The 16,848-nt window shown below is 48.7% G+C and overlaps 9 protein-coding genes across 9 annotated transcripts; 4 read left to right on the top strand and 5 right to left on the bottom strand.

The window, feature by feature from the left end:
* Positions 1 to 8: 8 nt before the first annotated feature.
* SPPG_02215 (uncharacterized protein) lies at positions 9 to 749 on the top strand. Its single transcript, XM_016750509.1, has 4 exons — positions 9 to 84; positions 185 to 353; positions 439 to 486; positions 550 to 749. Exons 2-4 carry the CDS (start codon positions 262 to 264, stop codon positions 638 to 640), a joined length of 231 nt encoding a protein of 76 aa, XP_016611191.1. The 5' UTR covers positions 9 to 84; positions 185 to 261; the 3' UTR covers positions 641 to 749.
* SPPG_02214 (uncharacterized protein) lies at positions 673 to 2,853 on the bottom strand. Its single transcript, XM_016750508.1, has 12 exons — positions 2,799 to 2,853; positions 2,657 to 2,729; positions 2,493 to 2,584; positions 2,324 to 2,435; positions 2,126 to 2,248; positions 2,024 to 2,063; positions 1,781 to 1,948; positions 1,616 to 1,722; positions 1,416 to 1,559; positions 1,205 to 1,355; positions 976 to 1,138; positions 673 to 910 (listed from the first exon to the last, which is right to left on the bottom strand). Exons 1-12 carry the CDS (start codon positions 2,836 to 2,838, stop codon positions 861 to 863), a joined length of 1,263 nt encoding a protein of 420 aa, XP_016611190.1. The 5' UTR covers positions 2,839 to 2,853; the 3' UTR covers positions 673 to 860.
* A 705-nt stretch (positions 2,854 to 3,558) lies between these two features.
* SPPG_02213 (proteasome subunit alpha type-5) lies at positions 3,559 to 4,838 on the top strand. The gene is made up of 7 exons (XM_016750507.1): positions 3,559 to 3,688; positions 3,756 to 3,837; positions 3,891 to 4,085; positions 4,165 to 4,275; positions 4,337 to 4,395; positions 4,453 to 4,555; positions 4,616 to 4,838. Exons 1-7 carry the CDS (start codon positions 3,675 to 3,677, stop codon positions 4,796 to 4,798), a joined length of 747 nt encoding a protein of 248 aa, XP_016611189.1. The 5' UTR covers positions 3,559 to 3,674; the 3' UTR covers positions 4,799 to 4,838.
* On the bottom strand, positions 4,803 to 6,354 carry SPPG_02212 (uncharacterized protein). Its single transcript, XM_016750506.1, has 2 exons — positions 5,839 to 6,354; positions 4,803 to 5,760 (listed from the first exon to the last, which is right to left on the bottom strand). Exons 1-2 carry the CDS (start codon positions 6,179 to 6,181, stop codon positions 5,078 to 5,080), a joined length of 1,026 nt encoding a protein of 341 aa, XP_016611188.1. The 5' UTR covers positions 6,182 to 6,354; the 3' UTR covers positions 4,803 to 5,077.
* Positions 6,355 to 6,508: 154 nt separating this feature from the next.
* Positions 6,509 to 11,101, bottom strand: SPPG_02211 (uncharacterized protein). Its single transcript, XM_016750505.1, has 4 exons — positions 11,005 to 11,101; positions 10,391 to 10,940; positions 10,046 to 10,335; positions 6,509 to 9,983 (listed from the first exon to the last, which is right to left on the bottom strand). Exons 1-4 carry the CDS (start codon positions 11,079 to 11,081, stop codon positions 6,620 to 6,622), a joined length of 4,281 nt encoding a protein of 1,426 aa, XP_016611187.1. The 5' UTR covers positions 11,082 to 11,101; the 3' UTR covers positions 6,509 to 6,619.
* A 156-nt stretch (positions 11,102 to 11,257) lies between these two features.
* On the top strand, positions 11,258 to 12,502 carry SPPG_02210 (uncharacterized protein). The gene is made up of 2 exons (XM_016750504.1): positions 11,258 to 12,160; positions 12,243 to 12,502. Exons 1-2 carry the CDS (start codon positions 11,382 to 11,384, stop codon positions 12,325 to 12,327), a joined length of 864 nt encoding a protein of 287 aa, XP_016611186.1. The 5' UTR covers positions 11,258 to 11,381; the 3' UTR covers positions 12,328 to 12,502.
* Positions 12,454 to 13,788, bottom strand: SPPG_02209 (uncharacterized protein). The gene has a single exon (XM_016750503.1). It carries the CDS (start codon positions 13,769 to 13,771, stop codon positions 12,659 to 12,661), a length of 1,113 nt encoding a protein of 370 aa, XP_016611185.1. The 5' UTR covers positions 13,772 to 13,788; the 3' UTR covers positions 12,454 to 12,658.
* A 145-nt stretch (positions 13,789 to 13,933) lies between these two features.
* SPPG_02208 (uncharacterized protein) lies at positions 13,934 to 15,786 on the top strand. The gene is made up of 5 exons (XM_016750502.1): positions 13,934 to 14,134; positions 14,216 to 14,419; positions 14,485 to 15,360; positions 15,422 to 15,478; positions 15,550 to 15,786. The coding sequence occupies exons 1-5, from the start codon at positions 14,045 to 14,047 to the stop codon at positions 15,643 to 15,645; spliced, it is 1,323 nt and encodes a 440-aa protein (XP_016611184.1). The 5' UTR covers positions 13,934 to 14,044; the 3' UTR covers positions 15,646 to 15,786.
* SPPG_02207 (uncharacterized protein) lies at positions 15,687 to 16,814 on the bottom strand. The gene is made up of 6 exons (XM_016750501.1): positions 16,711 to 16,814; positions 16,610 to 16,644; positions 16,509 to 16,553; positions 16,295 to 16,448; positions 16,062 to 16,220; positions 15,687 to 16,002 (listed from the first exon to the last, which is right to left on the bottom strand). The coding sequence occupies exons 1-6, from the start codon at positions 16,778 to 16,780 to the stop codon at positions 15,881 to 15,883; spliced, it is 585 nt and encodes a 194-aa protein (XP_016611183.1). The 5' UTR covers positions 16,781 to 16,814; the 3' UTR covers positions 15,687 to 15,880.
* Between the last annotated feature and the right edge of the window lie 34 nt (positions 16,815 to 16,848).

Here is a 16,848-nt window from a genome sequence, read left to right as displayed (position 1 = left end):
ATTGAAAGAGGTTTCTGCGGTGATTTCCCAACAGTGGCGGACCATCACAATCTTGGCACATCGCGGGCAGGGTTCGTGCTTTAAGTAGGTTAACCAAGTGGCCGCAATTGATGCCTGTGCTTTTTTCTCGCTTTTTTCATTGCTCTGACCGCTCATGTTTGGTTCTATTCGGTATCCAATGCAGTTTCCAAGCAGGAGCCTGAGACGCACCATCCTTTCAAAACCTCCTCTATTCCGGCAATACAATCCCAGTCGACAACCATGAGTGGCGTTGCAGTTATTGTCACGTTTATCCTGTTTGCAATTGCGGGTGGCGTCGGGTTCTACTTCATCCCCAAATCACCAGACCAAGTGTAAGAGTGTCTCCTCTGGATTATGGATGTCAATATCAAATGTATCCTGAGTGGTCTAACCGTGCTTTGCATGTTGGTTTGACAGTCTTTACAGAACAGTCCTATCGCTGACATTAGCCTGTACCTGGACAATGTAAGTTCCCAAGGCTCGCCCAACCGTATCGCCAATTGCATTTCTAATGTTTGTTATTCTCAGGTGGGCATTAACGTATCTCGCACAACTGAACCCGCTCATTGTACCAGAACGTAGCTATGGACATCATAATTCAACACATGATGAGCACTGAGATTGATGATATGGGAAGGAGTGTGCTGTGTGGTTGAGGTTGAGATGACTTGTGCCTCAATTGGTATTTCTTTAATAATGACTTGAATTGTGAAATGCATAGAACGATAAGGTGTGCGCGTTTGGGTATTGTGGCGACAAGAATGATAGCAGAGGACGTATCAGCCCGGTGAACCCTATCTTAACCTTGGCAGTTATTTTACTCTAACGTCCAAAGGCGATCACCCTGCATCTTTTGTCCGCCATATGTGACATGTATTGTCTTTGGACGCTGGTGTGAAGAAAGCAGGTTGAGCACTAACACTTTACACGTGAAGCTGACTTTGGATTTCAAACCTGTCACAATATAGTCTCCTTCGTAGTTGAATGCGCAACTGAAGATTTCGTCGGTATGCCCCTCCAGGACTTGAGTACATCTCCCATCGAAGCTGCTCCATAATCTAGCTGTTTTGTCTCGACTCCCTGTCAAAATTTGGCTACCGGTCGAATCAAACGTGATCTGTGTACCAGAAATGTACATCAACAAGGTTTTAACGATATCAATGACGGAAAGGGTCAGCCAAACCTTTGAAATCTCATTATCATGGCCAGTCAACGTGTATAAACATTCATTGGATTGCGTGTCGTAGATTCTCGCAGTCTTATCTGCTGACGCTGTGGCAATCCGAGTGCCGGTACAATTGAAAGCAATATCGAGGACTTCATCCGTGTGGCCCCTGTTTAGTTCAAGTCAGTGGATAACTAGTCCTCGGCCCAGGATAAGTAGCGCTTGGTACCTCAATGTTTGTGTACACTCGCCGGAATTCACATCCCATAATTTCGCTGTACCATCCATGGATCCGCTCAGAATATTTGTGGATTGATGGTTGAAAACAGCATTCGATATTTCGCTGCGGTGGCCAATCAGAGTATGCAGATTTCTGAATCATCTCATCAGTGCCTTGTACAGACCACCCAAAAAAATGGCAACAACTACCTTCCAGTTCTGACATCCCAAACATTTATTGTGGAATCAAACGAACCAGTCAGCAGCAAATCTCCTGAATTACTGAAGCCAATCGTTATCACTTCGGCTGAGTGACCCTGACGAACGGTAATGTCAGCGAAGTTTGGCACAGCGACATGCCACTCAAATATTTACCTTGAATTTGCATACATCTGAGCCAGTCCTTACATCCCACAGCATGGATGTACTGTCCATACTTCCAGTTGCAACTATTGTGCTGTGCGGGTTGAACGACAGCGCGACGATTTCGCCAGTGTGTCCTTTGAAGGTGTGGTGACATTTTCCTGTTTCTGCGCTCCACAGCTATACAATTGGTGTATCTATCAGCTGTTCTCGTGAACACGAGCTAATGAGAGGAAGAGCGAACATCCTCTTTACCTTTGCGGTTCGATCGAATGAGCCCGTGACAATTTTGTCGCTAGGGTACAGTTGGTAGATTGTGAGAAAAGCTTAAGGCGCAATGTTTAATAAGAAGCTTACCCGAAGGGATTGTTAAACGACAGAGAGTACACGACGTTCTTGTGACCATCGAGCGTCAACAGCTCGGTTCCGTTGACCGTATCCCAGACTTTGCAGAGGCGGTCATAGCTGCCGGTGATGATCCTGCGGTACAAGATCAACCCACTCAGAGCGCTATCCAAGGACATATCCCTTAAAAGCCTCCAGTAGCGTCCTAACCTGTCACCCGATTTGTTGAAAGCGCAATTCGTCAAAGGCATTACATGAGCCCGAAGTTTTTTATGTGAAACGTAGGTAAACGGTATTCGTCGGACATTTTTATTTTTCAAGGCTTTGATCGAGAATTAGAAAAGCTCATCAGTCTTGCGGGGGTTTCACCTTTGCTTACATTGCAGCACACTCAAGATCTTATCTGATTCCACTCGCGCCAAGAGCGGTTCCCGTTGCTTTAGATCATGTGCAGCCTTTGTCAAGTCCGCCCTGTAGCATATATACTCAAATAAATAACAATATTCTTTTAATCAGTAAAGAACTGCAGCTTCTTCACCCTACGCATATGGAAGGTCCATAAGGTCGATCGCCTTTGTGTGGAGCCTTTGCGCCTGTACATACTCCACAATGATTCCTGCAAAGCATGACTTAGAAAATTGAACAGCGACTTTGTCGTATACAGAATACACTTATTCTGAAGTACCCGGTGGATAGTGTCGTAGAAGGATTCTTTGTAACTTCATGCTTCAGAAATAGGATGGGCGACCGAGAAAACCTCGACGCGAAACGCAATGCATTTGGGACGCCTGGATGGCGTGGTGACTAGCCAACTGCCGCGATTACATGATACAGAAACCTATGTGCTTAGTAACTGGGGACAAGCCTACGTGGGGACAGCGACCGATGCAAAGCAATATAAGATTTGGTAAAAGCGTATGTCCATTCTTGGTTTAGTGGCGATGCCGATTGCAAGAGCAGGAGAATACAAGTGCGAATTGCATATATAATCGCTTGCCAGAGAACATAATTGGTCAAACCAGAATCTGACAGTTGGGGACTCTTGGCTTACGACATTTGTAGCTGGAATCAACGGGCAACGACGGGTAGCGAAAAGCCATCGTTGCAAAAGATCATGACGCATCCCAGCGCTACATTCATATTCGCAGGAGTTGCCATCAAGGACTCTCCATACCCACGATACGCGGAACCAAGATAAAGATAATCCGGCTCGCACCTGTTAGGGGCGGTGTTGCTCAATTGAAGCTATTCCTGCATGTCTTGGAGGTGGATATCTGACAGTGGTTAAGTGGTAAACGCAAGCAAGCCGCCTCCAGGACAATTTCGGAACGCTTGATGTTTCGCCATTTGGAAGGATTGCCCCAAAAATGAAGACTTGAAGCAGGGTTGTTGCTATGCCAACAAGTGGACTCGTCCAACGCGCGCACTCGACTAGACACGTCTTAGGGAGCCTCAACAAACATCATCACCACGCGCACTCATCGTTCAGCCGTACCCAACAGCTCGTCGTGCTTTACTTGTTGCTCATCCCTGCTTCCTTCATTTAATAGTCCTCCCCATCATGTTTCTGACAAGGTAGGGTGTCTGAGCCGATATCGCAAATATCGCCCAGGTTGTTTATTTCTGACCAATTGGCTTCTAGGAGTGAATACGATCGAGGTGTCAACACCTTTAGTCCTGAGGGACGTTTGTTCCAAGTCGAATATGCGATCGAAGCCATCAAGGTAAACTGCTCATATTCCCTCCTTGTGGTACCTCATTACTAAAGTCTGAATAGTTGGGGTCAACCGCGGTCGGCATTCAAACCGCCGAGGGAGTCGTGCTGGCCGTAGAGAAAAGAGTGACCTCAACATTGTTGGAACCGAGCTCGATCGAAAAGATTATGGAAATTGATCAACATCTAGGATGTGCCATGTCTGGCCTAACGGCGGATTCCCGGACGATGATCGATCATGCGCGTGTCGAGGCACAGGTGGGAAAGATGGTCTTTTAAGCCTGTAACTGGACAGACAACCTGGTTTCTCATTTGCTGACGGACCATTGTGCTTTAGAACCATTGGTTCACTTACAATGAGAGGATCAAGGTGGAAAGTGTGACACAGGCTGTGTGTGATTTGGCATTGCGGTTCGGTGAAAGTGCGGCATCAGAGGAAGCACTGATGGTATGTGGTTGCAAGTATCTTGGAATGAAGAGACTTATAACTAACAGTTCGTCCCTATCAGTCTCGACCATTCGGTGTGGCACTGTTGATAGCGGGAGTGGATGAGAAAGGTCCACAGCTGTGAGTGACATCATGTTCGAAGAGTTTGCAAAGATTGCGAGGCTAATAGCGGTTTAGCTTTCACACTGACCCTTCTGGAACATTCATGCGATACGACGCTAAAGCAATAGGTTCAGGATCAGAAGGAGCTCAGGGTGAGCTGCAAGAGCAGTATCACAAGGTAGTAATTCTCGGTGGTAATGCTGTAATCTGTATCGGTACTCATGTAATTTCGTGTTAGTCGATGACACTGAAAGAAGCTGAGGTGCTTTCGTTGAAAGTTCTGAAGCAGGTTATGGAGGAAAAACTCAGTGCGACAAATGTACAAGTCGCTGTCGTAACGCCTATTTCCGCTGATGGCACAGGAGGGTACCGAATTCTTCTGGAGGAGGAATTGCAGGAGATTATTGCGCAATTAGCATAGATAGGTTTTCAATAACAATTTCGTTTTGATGACAGGCAGATTCAGTCTCCGGGATCACCCAAAATTATAGTTATATATACATCTTGTTAAGAAAAACAGATAATCCTATCAGGCACTTCCACAGCAACAAAGCCCCAAACATCTCACCAAAAACCTAAACAAAAATAAGCAAGAACCACAACTGACACAGTTACCGGTCTATCTCTACGCCATCGTATGTACATGAGTTTCCTTTTGAGTTGTTCTATATACACTCCTGCAAGGTAACCTTGAGCTCCCTTACTTTGGCGCAGCGTTCTTTGCATCGAGCGCCGGTTTCACAACATAGATATACACAACAACAGCGACGATAATAAGCAAGACCAGGACGCAAGCGCATATCCACCAGGCAGTCTTTCTCGAGCTCTTTCTGTGGACGATGGCTTGCGTCATTTCCTTATTTCCATCCTCGATATACACATGCGTGTTCTCAACATGCGTCTCAATCGCGTTGATGGTTTCCTGCTGTTGCTCCAGCATGGCCTGCATTTCCTGAAAGAGTGTGAAGAGCTCGTTGATACTCTGTTCGATACGATGGATTTCTTCATGACGGTTCTGAACTTCTGCAAGAGCAGCTCTTTGGGCACCGACACGGGAAGACAAGAGCTGTTGAGAAAAGACACTGCCCGTGTTGGAGTCCAGGGCTCGTTCAATCTCTCCAGGTGTGGCGTCAGGACGGGCGATCCGGATTTCGCGCTCCATGCGTTGCCGATACTTTTGTTTTGATTTCATTTGAACGTCCTGGTACTCTTGGGCTACTTCCATGAGTCGCTTGGCGAGTCCTGCTTGCTGTTGCTGTCGGATACCAGCATCTGCCTGTGATGCATTCTTTGTTCCGGCAGCCATCTTTTTCACTGTTGCACGCAGACTTTGAATGAGGTCGCTTGTTTCGTCCTGCACATCGTCCACTTGGCGAGTGTAACCTAACGCCAAACAACAACAAAAAAACAATCAACACACTTTTCACACGCAAGAGCCACTAAGAGTCTCTCTTTACTCACGAGCTTGTTCATCTGGACTCGTTGCAAGGAGAGCCCGCTGGTGCAATTGCTCAATGGTTCTGACATTCTGTCGTACACGCTCAATCCCCTTTTGAACCTGCTCCACGTCGGCAAAGAAACTGTCCAACTGAGACCCGCTGTTTGACCGTCCATACGAGTTTCCACCTCCTCCTCCGTATGACGAAGCGTAGCGACCCATCTCCATGTCGCTCTCACCGTAACCACCGTTCCCACCGTAAGAACTGTATGAACCACCGGGGCGAGTTTGCGTCATTGCGGGCGACGGGTAGCGGGGAGCATTGTTGGTAGGGCGACGGAGATCTTGCGTGCGGTCGCGCGACATTGGATGCAGTTGACGAAATGAAAGTGGACGGGAACGTAGAGACTTGACTTGAAGGAGGCGGGAAGGTGGTCTCGAAAGATTAAAGTCAAAAGCACAAAAAAGAAGGAATTTCAAACCACCAACAAGCACCAGCCTCGTTTTTTTGGCCCTTTGGGAGAAAAGCCTTCAAAAGGAGCCTCCGCCTTTCTGACCAAAAAAATGAAACGCCAGTCCGCCCGTCACTCCTGATCCGTTATGCGGCAACTTTGCCTTTTTTGGACATATTGCGGATTATCGAACCGCGTTTCATTTACCAAAACGGTTTCAATGTTTTCACACAAGTTGGACTTATGGTGATCATTTCGTTATTTAAATTTACACATATTCCAAAAAGTATAAACAACAAAAGGAAAAAAAATTAAACAAGTAAAATACAAAGAGAACGACCTCTATAGGATGTTATTCACTAGCAAAGGGCCTCAAAAACCGTGTAATTGCAATGTTGCCAATGTTCCCGAGTTGGGACCCAGGAGTCGTTGCTTGAGGTACCGGCACACTATGTGTATTCGATGATGGGGATGTAGGCGGGCCTTGCTGTCTTTGCATGCGCACAAAATTTTCAACGTACGGATGTACGCTGTGCTGCACGGCTTTGGCGACACGTTGCGCGGCAGCAGCGGCAGCAGCTTGTTGAGGATGAGGGCGGTTTTCTCGAGTAAGCGAGGGATGATAGTACACTGGTGCTAGAGGTAAGTGATCTGGGAGCGACATGGATTGAAGCATAACCTCGGCTTTAATGTCCAATTGGGCTGCAACCTCGTCAATGTTGTCCATCGAACCGCTGGTCTTCACATGCACATTTGTGGTTTTTGGCACAGCATCGAGTAGACCTCCTGTCTTTGTTCTTCGGATAACTGGCTCCTGTGCCTCTTCACTGGAATCGTCCAATGACAGCATATCAGCTACTCTCTGGAACGAAGGTGGCGACAGGTCCAAGATTGCCGGAGAGCCTCGCTGTGCACTTTCATGCAGCAACCGATGGCGAGCGGTGAAATAAGAGCGAGAGCCCAGTTCATCAACTCTGAACGCGTCCACAGATCGGGCGCGAGTCTCCTCCAGAAGCCTATCCAGTTCAAGTTGATTCTTCTTGTAATAGTTCTGTGCTTGTTTGGCGGATTTGCTTCCAACATGGCGCGCAACCAGCTCCCAATTGGTACCATACTCCTTATATGCATCCTTGAAGGCCACTGTTTCTTCACTATTCCAGTACGATATGGTTCGCTTTGGTTGCGGGGACGAACGGCCTACGTCAACCACGTCCGCATCCAACAAATCTCCAGAGCTGCTTTTGACAGTGTCTTCAGTCTCTCTTCGTCGACCATGGCGTTTTCGCTGTTTCATGTCCGAGAGGGCTACGTCTTCACTTTGAGCTAAACCCTTGAGAGCCGTCCGCGGCGATGGCATCGGTGAGTCCAGCGATCCATATGGACTGGCTTCACCGAAATCTTCAACACCTCGCTCAGTCGTGCTGTCATCCCCCTCTATCACATCTGGTAACTCCAAGTCAGCAGCGGGGACAGTGCGTGCCTTGGTCTTGTGGTGCGTCGTTGCGGGAGTTCTGGTCACATCAGGCGTATCATATTTGCCTGCATCAGGGGTAATTTCAAAAACAACCTCTTTTCTGCTTTTCTCGAATGCGCGACCAGAACCAAGCTCAGTGACTTCACCACTGTGCATCACTTTCGTTGATGGCGGTCCCTTTCTCCGTTTACTGGCGTCTTCAATGTCCGACTGATCCCCAGGTATTTCTTGCCCATCCACCCTTATTCGACTGCGTGAGCCTCGGCGCCCATTATCCCCTGTAGTTTCGTCCGCCATCTTTACGACCCTACCAGGCGGAGCTTCCTTTGGCCGACCTGCTCCTCGTCGACCACCAGCCGACGTTGGTGAATCCTTAGCGGAAGCGGCACCGGTTGGGAGTAATAGGTAAGATGGCCCTTCTGTGCCAATCTCTTTCCCAGCTTTTCGGGCAGCAGCCGCTCGACGCTTTGCTCGACTCATTGCCCGCTTTATAGCATGCTTGAGATTAAGGTGATTCTTTTCGCGGTAATAGTAGTCGACACATTGTCGAGGAGTTTTGTGCGGCAAATGGGTGGATATAGAATGAAAGTTCTTGCCATATTGCAATATCTTTTCTTTGAAAATCCGCTGCTCCGTGTCCGTCCACGTCATTGTCAACCTTGCATTGTAGCGCTCCAAATCCCTCACAGGGTCGTACACTAGATCATTGTAATTTCGAAAACAAAGGAGCTTTCGTTGGAGAGGATCCATAACCATAGGTGGTTCTACGGCGGATCTCGCTGGGTCATGATCCGTAGGATCGTCATCAACATTGCCAAGAAGCGCAAGCGCGTATTGAAATTCTGCTTCGGTCCTAACAGTATCGGATGTGAAAGTTGCGGTGCGGCGAGATCCTCTGGTATAAAGTCCTCCAGCATTAGATCCGGAACTAGTTGCAGCGAATGTGACAGTCGTCGATGTATTCCCTAGCACGGTTCCTCCAGTCTTTCCGAGTTTTCTCTTCTTTCTAGCCTCGTCCTGTTCGATTAGTTCTGATGTTCGACGCCACTCTCCAAGTCGCTCCTTGTATTCCTGCCGTAACGACGCTCGCTTTTCTCCATTTTGCGAGAATCTATGGCAGATTTTCTGTGAAACAAGTGCCCGTATAGTTGCGTGTATCTCCGTGTTCGGTAGGTAGAAATTGTAGTCGCATGGTTCAGTATACAGGCCTTTGATCGGAAGATAGAAAACCTTTGCATCTGTCCTTTTGCACATGTTTTTCCGAACCTGCCGTGCTCTTCTTCGATTCTTTCTCGTAATCCTCTCCCATAGTTGCAACTCCTTGTCGGTATCCCTTTCCCCTACATCACCGTCACTCCCTGATTCCCCATCATTCTCTTCTACCGAAAAATCAACGTCCATTCCATCTTCATTAGCTGCGGGACTACCCGACCTTTGATGTGTATCGCTTTCCCACGCGGGCTCATCATCATTTTCAGTCTTGATATTCGGTCCCGCAACGTTGTCATCTCGCTTTGTGCCGGCTTGCTCCTTCACTAACGCCAATAGCTCTTTGTACTCTGCAATTTCATCCTCAAGTCTTGCTAATCGTTCCAAACTCTGGCTACTTTCGTTGAGACTTGCCTTCCTGGTCGCCGACGGCGTGTCAGGTGTGATAACGGACGAGGCCGTTTCTTCAACCGCATGGCGATCTCTCGGAAGTGACGCCTCTTCCTCCTCATTTTGTTCCACTCCTTTGTCAGCCCGCCTGGGTTGTGCGCGGTCTAGGGGCAACTCTGGTACATCTCGCGAGAAGTAACTGAACCTGTTTTCGCTTGTAGGTTTCTGCCATGCTGGATTGGCAGGATGTGGTGATGTCAACACCGGGGCCGTTTTGTCGTCCGACTTTTCAGGTGAAGGATCGTAGACCTTGGGAGGTGGTCCGCCAAATCCAGCCCTAAAGCCAACCTCACCCCGTAAGGACCCTTCCTGTGAACGATCACTTGACCCTCTTGACGTAAAGGGAGGACGTTCAGTTGGCTGCCATATATCATGCGCACTGCCCGGCGACACGGTAGTTTCTGTTCGAGGTTGATAGGGACTTGGTCGCACTGAGCGAAAATCAGTGCCAGATCGGTAATTAGCATTTGGCGTCATAGGAAGATGCTTGTCTAATTCAGAGTTCAGTGGATCATTGTGTGCTTCTCGAATTGAAGCAGGATGACTTTGGAAACGGTGACTTTGAACTCGCTCTCGGCTGTATCTATAGAGCATTTTGAGTCGGCTGGTCTGATATCGTGTTAATTTTGAAGGACTCACACGTACCCACGAAACGCGGCCTCCCTTTCTCGTTCTACATCGGGTCGAATATCTCGTCCACGTTCAGGAGGATCAGCCATCGACCGATATCCACCAAACTTGTCCCCTCGGTAATCATCCCACAGTTCATGTCGTTCCAAATCCTGAGCCTCATTTCTGGACCAGCCACGAACGTCTTCAGGAATTTCTGCTCTGTCCCACGGGTGTGGATATTCTCGAAAGGGATTTATGACATCGGAAGGTGCTGGGCGCGTCCGTGCATCTGGAAATGGTTGGGGATAGTCTCGATAACGGCTCTAAGAAGATCGTCAATCACATTGCTTCTTAAAAAACATAATTTTCCGAACATACCTCTCTCTCTGGATGCCCCACAGGAAATTCCCTTGGCTTCAACTCCAAAGATGGCCTTTTCGAGGGAAACATTCTCACATCTCGTGTGTCACGCAAAAGAGTCCCCCCAACTGGCTCTCGGTATCTATAGGGCTCTCTTCCATGTTCCATGTCCCGTGGGTCCCTGTAAGAGGATGATGGGTATCCACGCGAATAACCGGAATCATGCTCTCTTGGATGGGCACTTGGAGCGACGGGCGTTGTAAATTCACGTTCTCCTCCTTCCCGAAACGTTGCGGGAACAGTACGATCATTACTTCTTCCAAACTCGACGTCATTGCGTCCTACTGGTGCACCATATCTGCTAACGTCGCCCATTCTTCCCTCGCTAAACGATCTCGCATAGTCCACGTCGAGTCTACCAGGTTCCGACTCACGGTGAGCCAAAGGCCTTTCAAGAGCTCCATCCCTCAGGTGCGATTCGTTTGGGAGGGAGCGGCGATGTCGTCTCTGCAGGTCGTCCTCCTCATACTCAAATGGCCGTTCTATCGCCGGTCGCTGTCCGTACTGACTGAAAACGGACAAAGGCGTCAAGGACATTCTGCCAATGCTCCCTACATCAGAGAAGCGCATACCTTTCCGGTCTGTGTCGAGCGCTGTGAACAATCCGTTCCCGTGGTGCATCCCGATATGGTTCAAGTCTCCTGTTCATCGCAAAACCCCACCAACACGCACACACACAACCACCCAACCCACAGAAAGCCCACCAGAAGCAGTTCCTGGATTTGAGACAATACATGACTGTGCCGTTCCAACAATGGCACAGTAGTGGCACAGTCGCAGCCCATTCAGAAAAAGTTGCGTCCGTTTTAAGCAACCTTTTCCCGCTTCTTCCTTTTGCCCTTGGGCTCATTGTTCGTTTTGGACATTGGCATTTTGCATTTTTTTTTAAACGGATACCATTTTCATTCCTGGTTTTCCGCGCAGAGGACACGCGGAAGTTTTTGCAAGCATGTCGACTTCACTGTATGAACCAAACTTTTTGGCGAGCCTAAAGGACGACGCGGAAGACGCTGTCGACCCGGCTGAATTGGTGCTTCCTACACCTCCTCCCCCTCCTCCGCCCTCCTATCCGACGGCGCTAGTCCCTCCAGTGGGTCCACCTTACCAACCATGGGAAGACCCCAGATATGCTCTTGGTCCCATGCCTCACTATAAACCCGTTTATGTACAACAACATCAAGCGCACGTACCACAGCCTGCACCACCGGCCCCAGAGTACTACACACCTCCGGCTGCGTCACCTTCATCAACCGCCTCTACTCTCCAAAACATACTACCTCAAGCTCCGACGTCCTCGTACATGATGCCACCGCAGCATCTCATGCACCAGCAACAATTGCACTACTACTCCATGCAAGCACAGCCTCCTGTGAACGTCCCTGTTTTCCGTCCGTCAAACTTCCCCATACCGGCTCTTCGTCGAAACAATTCCAGCCATATGGGAACACCAGCGAAGCGCCCTACACCTTCACTTCCGCCAAGGATGCCAGTCCCCGCCCGCAAAGGCTTATACGAAGCGACATACTCAAACGTGCCTGTATATGAAATGGCATCACCAAACGGCGTTGGTGTAATGAGACGTCGGCATGACTCGTGGATGAATGCCACACATATCCTCAAAGCTGCTGGGATGGAAAAGAGTCGACGAACAAAGGTTCTCGAGCGAGAGATACATCAGGGTGAACATGAAAAGATTCAAGGGGGATATGGGAAGTACCAAGGCACTTGGTAAGTTGATGGTCGCACGTTATCGGTGAATGCTGGGTAGTACCAGTTACAGTAGAGCCTGGTGGTAACCTTTATTTACCAGGATTCCCCTCTACCGTGCCCGAGAGCTAGCGGCAGAATATGGTTTGGATGAGGCTCTTCGGGATATTCTAGACCTGCCTGAATGAAGAGTCCTCCGCCTTTCCCTGTAGCATGCACCGCGAGCGGTTGTGCTTTGGCGATGGCAAATGTTGTACATACTTGGCTTTTTTGTATAATGTTTAATGTCGAAAACACTCGTACATCTTCCAATACAAATATTGGTAACAGAAAACGTTGGTATAATGTTTAATGTCGAAAACACTCGTACATCTTCCAATACAAATATTGGTAACAGAAAACGTTCTGGCAGGAGCACACAACATGAAAGTTGTCTAATAAGGAAGCGGTTGCTTAGAGTAGCGTTGTGATATGTACTGTGACAGTTAAAAAAAGAGAGGCAAGACTGTGTGCGAGACGCTATCCATACACCGGGCCTGACCTCTTTCGTATTTCTAAAAACCTTGCTGCCATGGTCTTTATCGTATACTCCATTACTTGCCGATATACCTCCCACTCAAAGTCCACGTGTACGATTCCAATGTCGTCACGCAGATCTGGGGGAATGAAAGGACTCGTCTCCAAAAAGTGACCACGGAAAAGTTGATTGTATTGAGCTGCATGCTGACGGAATGTCATTTGGCTGGGGTCGGCGGGGTTGGGACGGCCAAACCACCGTTGCCTCAAATGATTCCGTACCGCCACTCCCCCGTTGAGGGATATTTCGTGTGACCAAATGAGCATCTTTTTAGGTGTGTGCGGATCGTTATGTCGAGCAGCATCCCAGCTCCCAAATTCTGACTTCCATCTCCGACAGTGTTCGACCATCCAGTCCGTCCTTTCCTTCCAATCACCATTGTTGACGATCCAGGTCCAAGAGAAGAGCTTCTCAGCTTGCCACCACCAATCGCTGTTGCGGATAGTGTCATCCTCAGCACGAGCTCCCTCGTATACCAAAATGACTCGCTCGTTCTTGGCAATCATCTCCGATACACTGGCATAGGTTTTGTGTTGCGCCAGGTTACGATGAACATATGGCTTGACGTAGCTTAGCACGAGCCTTGCAATTTCCGCTGTGTCAGTGTTTTGCGTATATGCATTTCGCAGCAGTAAAATCAATATCTCGGTAGGATGCCCCTCCAAAAAGGTTTGAATTTGCTCGAGGACGGCCACTGCAGATTGATATGCGACCGCATGGGCGACGTGCAGTTCGTTCAGGCCATTCGGTCGAGCAAAGCGCAGGTCAAAATATCGACTGCCGTGAAGTAGCTGGGTCCTAATGTCCGTTTCTTGCATCCTTGTCATTCCTTCAACCAAATCCCTTATTCCGGGAAGCCAGCGGAAGTATGGAAGCAGGATTGGAATGGGTTTATTTTCACTTGTGTGCACAAGGTCGGCAGAACCATACGCGCCCGCATCATGACACCCAGGGAAGACCAGGTCCTTGAACGTCGCCTTTTCTTTCAATTCGGGTACCAGACCCCCCTGCCAGTTCGCCCACGTCTCGTCGTCGTTCGCCGTCATGGACCGCATCGTTCAATCGCCTCGACGCCATGGCTAAAGTCTTTCGCCAAATGTCCGCGTTTGTCACCAACATGGCTTTTACGACTGTGCCACCGAGGCGATCGGCTGCGCCACCTGTATCGCGCCATTTCGAGCCAATCCATTGAGCATTCTTCCTCAGCAGCCCGCCGCCGAGGACGTCCTTGTTTCTGCCATCCCATTTGCTCAAGGAGAGATCTTTGCGATCTACAGAGTAGCCTTGCTTTTGTTATATCATCAAAGAAGATATCTGGAGTCGTCAACATGCTTTCCTCACTCTCTCGTCCTCTTTCACGGTCAGCACTCCGAGGGTTTGCAACCGTAGCTTCTGCGAACCCTGCTGACAAATATAAGGTATAGATCAGCGACACACACATGTCGCTCACTCGGTTGGCTTTGCTTGTTTGTGCAATACTCTTATCACCGGCTGTATAGGTTGTTGTTGTCGGTGGTGGCTCAGCTGGTATGGCCGTGACGGCTCAGTTGGCGCGGGATCCTTTGTTCAAAGGAAAGAAGGACATTCTTGTTGTGGATCCCAGCGCGAAGCACTACTATCAACCTCTATGGACATTTGTTGGAGCGGGCTTGAAACCTTTCAGTGACAGTGAGAAGCCCATGAGCGAGTTGGTGCCCGAGGAGGTTAGTCTGCTGCAGAGTGTACACGGTGAACAATGTGACAGATCCTTACCATCGCGTACTTGTAGGCCGAGTTGCTTCAAAAGCGTGTGACAAAGATTGATCCAGAAAACAAGGTCGTGCTGACCGACGGAAAGGAAATCAAGTACGATTTCCTAGTTGTTGCATCGGGTATCAATGTGGACTGGGACAAAATCCCTGGACTGCAAGAAACGCTGGGAAAAGATGGTGTCACTAGCAACTACTCTGCGGAATCTGTGGAGAAGACGAACGAGTTCATTCGCGCGTTTAAAGGAGGAAACGCCATATTTACTCAACCTGCCACGCCCATCAAATGTGCGGGGGCCCCTCAAAAGATCGCTTATCTTGCCGAAGAGATTTTTAGACAGAACGGAATCCGGGATAAGACGAATGTCCAGTTCCATACCGGGATGGGGAAAATCTTTGCCATTGACAAGTATGCGGCCGAATTGACAAAGGTCTGCCAAAGTCGTAACATCGATGTGAATCTCCTCTCCAATCTTGCTGAGATTCGTCCAGACCGTAAGGAGGCCGTGTTCAAGAACCTGGGTCCTCAAGGAGGGGAGAAGACCATCAAGTATGACCTTCTGCACGTGACTCCACCCATGAGTGCTCCTAAGTTCATCAAGGAGAGCGGCCTCGCCAATGCTGACGGATGGGTCGACGTGAACAAGGAAACAACGCAGCACAATAAGTACTCCAACATTTTCGCTCTTGGTGACTCTAGTAGTCTTCCAACATCAAAGACGGCTGCTGCTGCCGCTGCCCAATCTGCTGTGACCAGTCACAATCTTCTTAGCACTATCAAGGCCGCGAAAGAAACGCCAAGCACATATGGTGGATACACTAGCTGCCCACTAATTACTGGACGTGGCAAGCTCATCCTGGCCGAGTTCTCTGGATACACAGGCCAACCTCAAGAGGTAGGTCAACCATATGGGTCAGCCCCACAGCCAGCAGTCCAGTGCTAATATTGTCATCTAGACCTTCCCGTTCAACCAGGGCAAGGAATCCGCATTTTCATACTATCTCACGTCTGACGTAAGTTCTTGGTCTGACCTTGGCGCACCGCGACGAGGACTTTACCAACATGAATTTTCATCATTTTATAGGTAATCCCTGCGATCTACTGGCACGGAATGGTGAAGGGCCACTGGACCGGACCGGGATCGTACCGGAAATTTACCAACCCTCTGTCGTCAAACTGAGGACCTACTGTTTCCTATGATGTGCATAATTCATTTTCATTGTTCAGTGTCATTGTAATTTTGGTTTATATGCGGGTATCTGCTTGATGGGGCCACTTGCGCCAATCTGATGGGGACCGGTAATAGAAAGTTTCTTGTGGATCTTCAGTGCCAGTAAATTGGATACTATAAATTATTGCTATATAGCAGGCTAAAAACAGATAAACTCCACCCTCCACCAGAAGTGCAAATCGACCTAGAAAGGCTTACGAGAATTTGCGTCTGGAAGGACGGTTCCCTTGATGACTCCCAAATAACTAGCGATAGTCTTCACCAGATTTGTCTTTTTTCTCTGTGGTGTTTCCCGTGCGGCAGTGTCTGTGCAAGCATGGTGAGAAGTTCGCTTTCGTAAGGACCAGGTATGCATCCGAACTTACCAAAGGCCGGTAGTGTATATTCATTGGCACTCAACGAAATAAAGTACATGAACGGAATCAACCACACAATAAGTCCAAAGAACGTTGCTATTTCCATGAAAGTGTGGTAGTGATCCGTGAAATAAAAGAACCACACAAAATGATCAACGATTACGAGAACTAAAGTGAGACATTGGTCATGTAAGTGCCGACCATCCAGTATCTCGTTTCTGCCTCGGGGTAGTCAATCATACCGCAACTGAGAACGAACGCGACACTTGACAGCTCAATGGTTGGGAAAGTTCGCAGGAGTTGGCTGTACCAGAGGTGACAAGACAGCGAAAAGAGTATTCGGAGAAATGGGAGGCCGTCTACTAGCCATAGCAGAACGTGTGCTGCCATCGTTGCCTGTACAATGGTCTTTGTGAGTTCAACATGGCGGCCCGGACGGCGTGATCAACTACGCACTATTGTCGCATATTTGATGACCCGCTTTGTCAAGACTGTGTGTTCCTGCAAATTCATTAGACCAGCAGGTATACCCGCTTTTGACAAGATCCAATGCGTACCTCGACTAATTCTGCCAGGTAATACAATCCACAGGCTGGCCGTCACATCACGCAAATAAATGAAATGCATGTTCCACGGCAACTTGGCGACACGAACTCACCCAAACTCAACGTGATAAAGGCAAACCCAAGTAAACCCCCTAGGTAAGTCAGAAGACTTAGAAAGATCATCGTTGCATATCCGCGAAAAAAGGTGTGAACAACGGTCGGTTGAGCTCAAAGTCCAGAACGCGTCATGC

The sequence above is a fragment of the Spizellomyces punctatus genome, assembly GCF_000182565.1.
Source record: "Spizellomyces punctatus DAOM BR117 chromosome Unknown supercont1.3, whole genome shotgun sequence".
NCBI classification, from domain to species: Eukaryota; Fungi; Chytridiomycota; class Chytridiomycetes; order Spizellomycetales; family Spizellomycetaceae; genus Spizellomyces; species Spizellomyces punctatus.
Note: the sequence above shows the minus strand (reverse complement) of the source record. Positions and strands in the feature narration are given on the sequence as shown.